Source organism: Argentina silus (genome assembly GCF_951799395.1).
Source record: "Argentina silus genome assembly, chromosome: X".
Taxonomy (NCBI): domain Eukaryota; kingdom Metazoa; phylum Chordata; class Actinopteri; order Argentiniformes; family Argentinidae; genus Argentina; species Argentina silus.
In genome coordinates, this window is record NC_139653.1 from 36265461 (window position 1) to 36277090 (window position 11630).

The following is an 11630-nucleotide window of genomic DNA, read 5'->3' on the forward strand; positions in this document are numbered from 1 at the left end:
CTTGCAGACATTTCTCAAGCTCAACCTTAATAAGACTGAGCTGCTCTTCCTCCCAGGGAAAGCCTGCCCTCTCCAAGACTTCTCCATCACACCAAGACCTTTCCCTCTCCAAGACCTCCTCCCATACAGTCAAGAACCTTGGGAATCCTTGACAACCACTTATCCTGTGTGGTGAGCATCACAGAGACAGCAAGCTCCTGTAGATTCTTCCTCTACAACATCAGAAGGATACGTCCATTCCTCACCAGAGAAGCAGCACAACTTTTGGTCCAAACACTTGTGATCTCTCGCCTTGACTACTGCAACGCACTCTTGGCTGGCCTCCCCACCTCCACCATCAGGCTTCTGAGCTCATCCAGAATGCTGCCGCCCGTCTGGTGTTCAATCTCCCCAAATTCTCCCATCGCACTCCCCTCCTCCGGCTCCCAGTAGCAGCTCGCATCAGATTCAAGACCCTGGTGCTCGCCTAACGGGCAGCAAAGGGAACAGCCCCTCCCTACTTGCAAGCAATGGTCAGTCCCCAAACCCCTGCCCGATCACTCCGCTCTTCCACCTCGGTTGGCCGCCTGCCACTGCCGCCTCTATGTGGATGCAGCAGCCGCAGTACTCGGTCACGGCTTTTTAGTGTCCTGGCGCCCCACTGGTGGAACAAGCTTCCCACTGCTGTCATGACTGTAGAGTCACTACCAATCTTCCGCCGTAGATTGAAGACCCATCTCTTCAGGCTACATTTTAATGGTCCCTCCTAAAGACCTCTTCAGCCCCACTACCGCCCTGTACAAGTTTCTTTCCAAAAAAAGTAATTTTCCTTCTCCTAGCATTGTGACTGCCTATGGCCCCTGGTCCGAGCATTGATTACTTTATCTTATGATGACTGATGGATAGATGATTCACTTACTTAAACAAATGTATTTGTTGTAAGTCGCTTTGGATAAAGGCGTCTGCTAAATGCCATAAATGTAAATGTAAAACCTGGTATGTAGCCATGTTATTGGACTAGGTCAGTGTTGACGTTACTTACAACGATCCCTGCATTGCGCACTGCCAGAGGGAGCCCCAGCAGCCCAGTCCCTATGTTCCCCTTCAGCAGGTGGATGAGAGCTTGACTAAACCTGTAAAACACAGACAGAGTGAGGGGCGTCGACTTTGAGAATTCTATCTTACCCTCTATCTTTTTATCTTGAGCAGCTGGGATCAAAAGGTTGAGTGAAAGTGGAGGTGATGTCAAAGTGGGAAATGTAGGGAAGGGTAAAAAAGAGGAATATGAATGTTATATTGATTTTATGAACATTAGGGTTTATGTTGGGGAATCATGGATAATTAGTGGACAGGCAAACATGGAGATCAGTTTGACCTCTCTGATGATACAGTAGAGTAGACCAGAGTGAATCATTCTTCCGGGTCATTGGTTCACACCATTGTGTCAACCTGATCTGTACAATGCTGACTCAAATATTTCCTTTTCACATTGCACTTTACAGCATGGCTTAGCTCTCTGGAGCAAAAACATATCTGGTGCCAGCTGCAATAAGTTATATATATATATATAGGGTTTTCATATATATGTCATGCCATACTATTACTCATTGAAAAGAGCACGGTTTGGGTGAGGATGATGGTATGAAAGACCCCTAAGTATATAGCATCTTACGTGATGCCCTGATCGTTGCCCAGCTCATAGTGTCTGACTGGAAGCAGCTCCGGATCCTGGTCCTCATCTGTGTTCTCCTCCGAGCCCTGACCAAGGTTGTCGATGAGGGGGGTCATCACCTCCATGTCTGAAAGTGGAAATGAGAAGGTTTTGAACCTTTAGAATGACAGCAGCAATATCTACTCTTTCTCAGTTGATGTTGAAAAACTACTGGGAAATAGTCAGTGACTGAAATAAAAAACATAATAATGTGTTCTCTGTGCTCTTTATTAGGGCTGTTCCCTCAGCTGGCCCAAAACTATCGGTCCCCTTTAATTAAACTTCAAACTGCTACATCATAACGTCATCGTTGACTGACAGACAGAAAGGCTGTACGTAGCTACCTAACTGTTGGGAAGTTTCCATCCTCCACCGGGCATCTGGGCAATAGTTGACAGCTCAGACTGTCCTGTGTGCTTAGCCCCAGGAGAGCGAAGTGAGTCGCACTGGGCCTACTGACACAATAAGGAAACAAGGATAATCTTGGCAGGTCCACAGTGACGCGTTGGCATAACATTCCAGCAATCTTCCATAAATGGTCGCTAGAGATAGCTATAGCTTAAATGTTGAAACGCGAACTAACTAATGTTAATGCAGCTAGCGAAGTAAATGAGGTTACTAAACACAATTTGTCACTGAATCTGTAATTTAAAGCAAAGCAAACGTAACGAAGATACAATATTCAATCAGTGACACAGACCAGCTATCTATTGTGGTAGTGTTGGTTATTCCGGCTGTTACATTGTAATGGTGAACGTAAAGGAGCCACTCTCATACGAAGTGGCCTTGTGAATGATATTGTTAACATATTGTAGCAGAGGCGTTTGAGGGTGAGTTTTAGCGGTGAAAGATCCTACCAAACGTCTCTCTGTTGGGAGTCAGGGTAATGATATTTCCGTCAAAAAGCTCTGTGAAAGCTCCGGTCCTGCGCAACTGGGCGTACTCGAGACGTTATGTTGCTTAGATGGTTTTTGAATAACTGGAACACTTCCATTGAAATTATCAATTCATAATTGTCCTCTTGAGTAGAATTGCACTGTAAAGTTGAAATTCCCCGGATTAGAACGCGTAGGTTAGCATTTTCCTGAGCAGACGAAAATATACAAACGTCAACCGACAAGGCGGAGACTCTTAAAGGAAACGTATCCACATATTTACAATTCCTCTTGTAGTTGGGAACAGTTTTTCCCCTTGTGCATTCAACAATTAGTGTTTGGTTGCCAGCCCTTCTTTTCTTAGCTCGTCTCTAACTGTCTCATTTACACACATTTACGCTAAATTGAAGTCCCTGCAATTAAATAAGGGCCATTTCCACCACATAAGACAACAAATTACACAGTATTGAAATTAACGAATTAATGAAAGTTTCTTTGCAAAACAGTAATATCAAAATAATTGTAATGAACAAAACCTACAAGACAGAGAAAGGTTTCAGCTGTGGAAAGTATGCAACTGATCACATATTGACCATGAAATGTTAATGATGCTTTGCGCAAACAAACATGGGCCTAATTGAATTTCAAGATGACAAATGATCTCTTGCAGTAGATTATTTACTATAGTCTTGCACACTGTCACCTATGTGTGTCATACGTCAGAGATGTAATGGCAGGCATGAGAACATACTGTAACAAGGTGTGCCATATGATTCATGATTCATGTCTCTCACCTATGTTAAAGGTTATAAACAGTACAGCAGGTCAATGTAGCTTTTTTTTAGGGTAGTGGGAATGTGTTGTGAAAGGCCTGTAACTTGTCAACCCTCAAATGTTATTATATATCTGGATGATCCGTATGATTTTAAATAGTAGACTATGGCAAATGCATAGAGATAAAACAACTAGTTTCACAAATATCCAGGCACTTCTCTAACCTCCATCAACAAATGATATAATTCATTAAGTCATTCTACTGTATGTGTTAATATTTGGTCCAATGTCACATTTGGGAATGTAATGTTGTGTATCTATCCAAATTGAACTCAATCTACTGAGTACAGAATCAATCTGCTTTGATACAATAGTTATTAGTCAGACAATGCTCAATAAGTAACCACACATTTATTATTCATAGAATTCATCATTGATTCATGCACACCTGGGGGAAGGCTTTGCAGTACTTCAAAGCCTCATGCTGAAATACCTATTGTTACCGCCACTGTTGCAATTTGAAAGAGCTTATCATTTCTTTCAAACCACAGTTCAATGATTCAGGTACTCCACATCTATGCTCCCCTCTGTCTTGAAATCCGTTTTTATCTGTGCCCTTATAATTCATTCACAACAGTCAAAATAACAGAATGGAACGGCACAGCTATCTGAGGTTTAATTTCCCTTTGGATCAGAGCTGTTTTCTGATTGTTTTCACCAGATGCATTTGTCGGTTCAATTAAATGTGATTGACATGCAAAATCAAATACATTTTCTGCTGACTTCGACAAGACAGGGGGTCAAGACACATGCCGCAACCAAGAAACGTGAATAAAAGTTCTTAATAAACAGTCAATGTGTTAATTCCAGGTATTTATACTAGCTAATACTTCTTTACTGAATCAATTATGCTATTTATACAGCATAGTTGTGGATAATTGTACCAGACTACTAGCCCTTTCACTAAAAAGAGATATTTTGGATCTCAATATGTTTTGTTTTCCAGAAAGTATAGGTCAGTTAAATTCCTCCTGTAAGGTTCTGTATGTCATTGTAATTACATGATAATACAACGGCCAACAATCAAATGTAACACAATGCATTTGATGTCCTCTTATTTTAACACCAAAATCATTGTTTGAATACCACCTACGAGAACAATTTTGTATTACAGCAAGAGGTCATTATAAAGCTAAATGCAGGGAAGACAAGCTATACATAGTAAATACCAAGTGTTTGTCAGAAAGCTGATGAATTCTTAACTTATTTTTGCCTTTTTACATTTTTTTTTGCCTTACCAATGCCACACCTGAGGAGATGGAAAAATGAGCCTGCCACGCCGGAGGAGATGGACCAATGGGCCTGCCACACCGGGGGAGATGGACCAGTGGGCCTGCCATGCCATGGGAGATGGACCAATGGACAGCCACAGAGATGGAATAGTGGGCTGCATTGCTCACTGGCCCTGCAGATCAATCGGCCCACCAGGAATTTTCTGTCTCTTCTGATTAAGGCATAGTGACAGAGACAAAAATACTGAATAAATAATATGCCTATGGCTATTGAGAGCCATTTAGAGAGCAAAAGATAAGACTGGTAGATAAATCTAAAAAGAGGGACAGTATAAGAGCCTCATACAGTACAGTATGATCCCTGCAAAACTTGCATGGGTCATCAGCTGCTCTCCAATTGGGGATCTCACTCTACCTGCTCATATTTATTGGGGAGAAATCCAAACTTTGTAATGAACTTTCCTGAACCAAGGCTGAGCAAACAGCCTTTTTTAAATTTAATACTGTGGGGGGACATGCAGCGTTCGGCCTGTAGAGGGAGCTACAGGACCGTGGCCAGGGTTACGTAAACAAGGCTTGTTGCGCACCTGTTGTGAATGAAGCCTCGTTAACGGAATGGTTTAAGATGTGTGTGCCTCTGCTTTCAGTAGAAGGGACCAGGAGAGCAGTGACGGAGGAGAGATCGGGAAAACGAAGGCTGAAAAGCTAAACTTGACAAGTCGGCCAGGGCCGAGAGTGAACTAAAAGAAGAACCCTTTTTAAATAAATGATTTACTTTCTGTATCCCGACCACCGAGTCCGGGGAAGGAATGGAAACATTAAGTGCGGCCATCGCCAGGATGACTATGATCCTCGAGCAGCAGGCCCACCTGCAGCAGGAGCAGCAGGCCGCGGTGGGGGAGATGGCGACGGCGAGGGCTGAGGACCGTACCCTCCTCTGGGAGCTCATCGGGGCCATCAAGGCGGGGCCGGCGCCCGGGTCGGCACAAGGTCCCCCCAAGGTCCACTTCCAGAAAATGGGGGACCTGGACGACCCGGAGGCGTTCCTGGCGGTGTTCGAGGGGACGGTGAGGATCTCGGGGTGGCCGGACGGCAAGTGGGCATACCAACTGCTGCCCCTCCTGTCAGGTGAGGCGCAGCTCGCTGCCCACAGCCTGCCAGCGGCTGCCCAACGGGATTATCCCTCCCTAGCCCGGGCAATTCGAGACGACCTGGGCCTCACACCGGAGGAACACCGTCACCGGTTCTGGGCCCTGACAATGGAGGAGGGGAGCCAGCCCTTTGCCTACGCCCAGCGGCTGCGGGACAGCGCGTGGCGGTGGCTGGACCCGAGGAACAGCTCGGCGGAGGAGGTCGGGGACCGGGTGGTGATGGAGCAGTTCCTCACAGGGATCCCGGCCCGAACCGCCGCCTGGGTCCAGTACCACCGGCTCCAGGATCTTGCGGCCGCCGTGAGCTTGGCGGAGGACCATCTCTCCCTCCCACCGCGGGAGCCCCGGCGACCAACCCTGGCCCCACGCCAGGGGGCGGGGGGCCGGCGCCCGGAAGGAGCCGTGGTACCGGAAGGAGAAAGGCCAGCGCCCGCACCGAGGACGAGATGGCAGGGGCGGGCATATCGAGAACCAGCCCTGGCCCCACAGGAAGCACCCCGAGCGGCAGGGGGGGTGTGTTGGCGATGCGGACGGCCGGGCCATGTTCAGGCGGATTGCCCAGTGATGGAGGTGGGGCAGGTCGTCCGCATCGGCAACATACCGGGCCCCCCCCCCCGGACCAGGAGAGGCGTATTGTGTTCCGGTAAGGATACAACATGATACGCACCAGGCGTTCTTGGATTCGGGCTGCATGCAGTCCATCATCCAGGAGCGCCTGGTTTGACCGGGGGCATTGTTAAAGGCATCGAGGGTGTTTGAATGAAGGGCGTTGACCTGTGTGAAGTTTATAAAAGGACAGGTAACGGAAGTGAAAGGTGTTCAACTTTGCAAACCTGACCCAGCTTTGTTCTCTGTGAATAAAGTCTCTGAATGAATCAACAGCTCTGGGTAACGGTATTTTATTTCAAAATACTATGATTTAAATTCTACGACATATTCGCTATCGAAATTCATTATGAGGGAAAAAAGCAAAATGTACAGGCGGCGGTTAGCCCGCGCCTCACGCATCCCCTTGTTCTGGGTGTAGATTGGGAGGGGTTTCCTCAAGCAGTAAAGGGGCTACCGGGGTGCGTACACGACAGAGAGGGAGGTGTGAGGTGTGTAATGTGCTCTGTGCTGAGGCGACGCCTCGCGACACTGCCGAGGAGCCGGAGCCGGCAGAGGGGGTCTCAACCTGAGATTTCCCCGCCAAACTACCCGTTGCTAGGTGACTTCCCCCTCGAGCAGTCTCGTGACGAGACCCTACGATCGGCCTATGACCAAGCGATAGCGATTGATGGTACTTTGGTACGGCAGGACACAGTGCGCGCCCACCCCTATTTTGCGATCATCAGCGACAGGTTATATCGAGTGAGTCGTGACTCGCATAGTCAGGAAGAAGTAACCCAGTTGTTGGTTCCCCGTAGCCGCCGGGAAATGGTCTTCCAGGCGGCTCATTTCAACCCCGTGGCGGGCCATTTAGGATATGATAAGACACTAAACCGTATAATGGCTCGATTTTATTGGCCGGGAATTCGGGCAGAGGTGCGTAGGTGTTGCGCTTCCTGTCGCGAATGTCAATTGGTAAATCCCATGCAGCGTTTGGCCTGTAGAGGGAGCTACAGGACCGTGGCCAGGGTTACGTAAACGAGGCTTGTTGCCCACCTGTTGTGAATGAAGCCTCGTTAACGGAATGGTTTAAGATGTGTGTGCCTCTGCTTTCAGTAGAAGGGACCAGGAGAGCAGCGACGGAGGAGAGATCGGGAAAACGAAGGCTGAAAAGCTAAACTTGACAAGTCGGCCAGGGCCGAGAGTGAACTAAAAGAAGAACCCTTTTTAAATAAACGATTTACTTTCTGTATCCCGACCACCGAGTCCGCCTCCGTGTATAGAAACCTGTTACAAATACTCATGTCTTTTTAACCATATTTTAGCTAGACAAGAAAAATGTTTTGAATTCCATCCACAACTTACTCATTCGAAATGTAATTTGTTGCATCCCAAGAGCAAGACACATCTAAAATAAATAAGACATTTAAGGACCCTAGCCAAATTCAGACCCCAATCACGTTAGCATTTGGAATTAACTTCTGTGATGATAATGAAACGGTAGTTCTCTGCTTATTGCAATTTTAATTAAAGCCCATTTTCCGTTAATTAAAATTGAAATTTAATTTAACCAGGTGTCTGGTGCAGCTTGCTGTGCAGTGGTTTGATCTAGCCGGAGGATGCCCACTCCTGAAATGGAACTCCAGGGTTGATAATAATGACGCTTCTCATTTCCCTCTTGCTTTACTCTAATTGATCTACACTCCCCCTCCCATGTGCAAACACATGCCACTGAAGAACAGTGTTTTGTTTTTGCCAACTTCATTGCAGCTTTTTTTAGTATTAAGATTGTAGACCACACAAGTTGAAGCTGGAGTGATTTTAACCAGTAGGCACAACTTGCTTTCTGGAATTGGTGTACAGTACAGTATTTGATTCTTAGCAAGGCCTAGAGCAGCATACTGTAGTTAGGGTGTAATGTTACGAGCAGTGTATGTAGCTAGTGTCTATTGGATAATGGGGGGTGGAACGGGCCAAAGAGTAGGAATGTGAAATCACCAATAGTGAGGATGTGGTTGGAGAGAGTGAGTGTGGGGCCTCAAAGGTTGAGGGCTTGGGCAACAAGTGAACAAGAGGATACAAAATAACTGTCTGGAATGAAACAGCCTGATGGTGTGGTGTTAGGGAATAAGTATTTCATGGTGTGACGCACTGAGGGGTTGGGAGAAAAAATGTTTGGTAGACAAAGGGACTGAAGGATGAAGGGTAAAGTAATGAAGGATACTCATTAAGTATATAGTTAGACTGTGAGGAGAGCAACAAGGGTGTGAGGAAAAGTAATAAGTTCAAGTTCAAAAGCGAAGGGTAGGGAGTTGGCCTAGAACAGTGTGGGTAGTGATGGTTCACTAAAGTTTTTGCTAACATGTCTGTGTGGAGGGAGACAGGGTGTTGAATGAGGATACAGGGATGAGGATACAAAAGGGTAGGTCTTAAATATAGGGTAGATATATGGGTGGGTGGGTGGGTGGGTGGGTGGGTGGGGGTAATAGTCTAGAGTGCAGCAGAGTTGCAGGCTCATGGATCCATAACCCCACTGCACTCCACCGCAGTCAAAACCAAACCCTTTGAAGTCTGCCTCATTTTATAACCACATGAGTGGCAATGACTTTGCAAAGCACCAAATAAACTAAATTATTCACATTTTATCGGGTGGGGTGGGGTGTGGTGGGAGGGTGGGAGGACGCACTCAGAAATATCTATTAATTTTACTTCAAAGCAAATTAAACCTTGACAGGAGTAGAGAAGTAGTGTATTTACCTTCAAAGGTTGTGTAGCCTTCAGGAAACTTAATCAGTGGAAGTTAATATGAAAAATACTATATTTTGATCAATTAGAAATAAGACCAAATTTGCAAGCACCCACTGTACGTATATTAGTTTCTTGAAATCCTCAACAAAGTCATAATTTCCTCAAGAGTAAACTTTAAAAAAGATAATAGCATTCTCAAGAACAGGAAAGGACACATTGTTTCTTACTGAGAGGAAAATTATTCAGACCCAATTCTCTTTTTTTTTCACTCTTTCGAAACATGGTTTTATCCAGTGTTCTTTCAACACAATTACGGTTTTACATTTCCAAATATGTTTAAATATTTAAAAACCTCTTGTCACTGATACTTTTAAATATTAAAATAAACCCCTACCTTATGATGAACATGAGATATAAATGCATTCATAAAAGTATAACAACTGTCCTACTTCACCCTAACAAAAGGACCAAAGGACCTATTACTCTATTGTTTATGTTATTGTTGTCATATGATACTTTGTAAACATGATATATAGATTAATATCATGTTTTTTCATCAGATACTGTTTGAATGTTAAGAAGTATTTGCTCACTTGTTTAAATTCTGTTGGTGGCCGTGCATGCAGACATCACTGACAGTGCTTTTAACTGTTTAGCTCGTGCTTCTTCATGACTGGCCCTGTTGTCCACTTACAAATCCACAATGGCTTTAGTAGAGAGATATTGAGTGGTTTAATGTCTTACTATCGACATTGAAACAAGTCATTCATTTCTGTAGTAGAGGTAAATATCTTTTCAGTGCTAGCTGGCAATTCAAAGCTTTTCAGTGTTCTCCTTGTGTGATAGGACATATGCTACAGTACCAGTGGTGAGAAATTGACAATGGTGCCACTCATCATACAATCAATGTCCCTTATCAAGGAGATGAGTGAAGGGTAGTGTGTAATCAATTCTAGAAGTGGCTGCTTCTACTCAAGTTACCAAATCGCTGTATCATTTAATCTATCCTGTTTCCTGCTGTTTTCCAATAAAGATGTGATATTCATAGCACTTCATTTATGCTGCCATTTATTTATTAAAACATTTAGATTTTTGCATAGCTTGGCTGGCTCTAATATGCATGAAACAGTGTCTCTACCTGTTGTTTTCAAAATAATCAAAGTACTTAATATGCTCTCTCATTCCTATAAATAATAAATAATAATAAAATTAAAAATCTCATTCCTCTAATACAGTATGTCCTCAGCTCATATGCTCCTTATCCTTTTGAAATTGCTCAGTGCTCACCCCTAACACACTGACATCTGTCAGATATATTAGATAGAATAAGAGGTGTGTGTATTGCAATATTCTTGGCATTAGTTGAGCGTCACACCCCAGTAAAGGTGATAACCGCAGTCAGTCTCCTGTGGCAACACTACTAATTCACCAGCTATGAGCTCCCACTGAAACAAACAAAAGCCCTCAGCCTGCTGTGAAAACTAATTATGAAACACCACAAGTCAGTCTATTATGAACCAATTACCGAACAATGTGACCCAGCCTGTAATTAACTGATTGGGAAACAGCACTCCACAACATTTGCAGCGTAGCTGTCTGGAGGGGGCAGTGACGTACATGCTTTCAGGGGTTAATTTGCCACTCCACAGAAGGGTATTCCACACTCCTCTTTGCTGCGTCTCCTCTCTTCTCCATTCCTTCACTCACACAACCATGTGTTCCACATCAGTCACAGCAGCTTATGCTGTGTTATACATACACTGAACGAATAACTGCATTACATACACTATACTACATACATACTACATTCCAGTTGTAATTCCTCTCTTTTTGACAATAACGCTTTTTGACAATAATGAGGTGAAACTATGACCGACTGTAAATTTAAAACCATGTGAGATTGACTCTGTAAGATAAAACACTGTCTTCTAGTGCCCTCTACTGATCACTACACTTCTACATCTTCAGTGAATCAACTACAGTTCCGCCTTTGGGACGTAGTATGTAAACTCAATAAGCTCAGGGGCAATGCAGAGTGTGTTAACATCTGTTAACAGTTTAACAGCTAAATCTCACAGTCAAACTCTCCATAAATGGATATTCTGGTTTCCGAGATTATAGCTTACATAATATTGAAAAAATTACTATATGATTTGGTTACCTTTTTTTCTTTTTTGACGCAGAGCTCTGGCTATTGGTATTGTATTAGCAATAGCAGCCAGGTCTAAATGTGTGTATTGTTTCAAGAGTTCTCGGTAGGCCGTTTTGTTTTGACACTCTTCTGAGCCAGCATCCAGTGGTGTTTGTATGTGTGTTGTCTGTGTGTCTGTGTGTCTGTGTGCGTGCGTGCGTGCGTGCGTGCGTGCGTGTGTGTGTGTGTGCATGCGCAAATAAAATGGTCCCTCAAACAGGACATAGGCCTTCAACATCAACATGTGTCTTTCTCCACCGCCTGTGTCTCTTTACTCTGTTGTTTATCAACACATGAGTTGAGCCAAGCCTTTTGCTCTTT

The 11630-nt window shown here is 44.5% G+C and overlaps 1 protein-coding gene across 2 annotated transcripts in view; it reads right to left on the reverse strand.

Annotated features, from left to right (window-relative positions):
* slc36a4 (solute carrier family 36 member 4) overlaps nt 1–2735 on the reverse strand; it is a 125726-nt gene extending 122991 nt beyond the window's left edge. Inside the window, exons 1-4 of one of the 2 annotated variants that reach the window (XM_083695327.1) lie at nt 2548–2735; nt 2035–2142; nt 1652–1778; nt 1022–1112 (exon numbers count right to left, since the gene is read on the reverse strand). In XM_083695327.1, the coding sequence (XP_083551453.1) occupies nt 1022–1112; nt 1652–1778; nt 2035–2056 (240 nt within the window). In that variant the 5' untranslated portion in view covers nt 2057–2142; nt 2548–2735. Of the gene's footprint in view, nt 1–1021; nt 1113–1651; nt 1779–2034; nt 2146–2547 lie in introns of both variants that reach the window. The other variant, XM_083695326.1, reaches the window with a different exon arrangement.
* Between the last annotated feature and the right edge of the window lie 8895 nt (nt 2736–11630).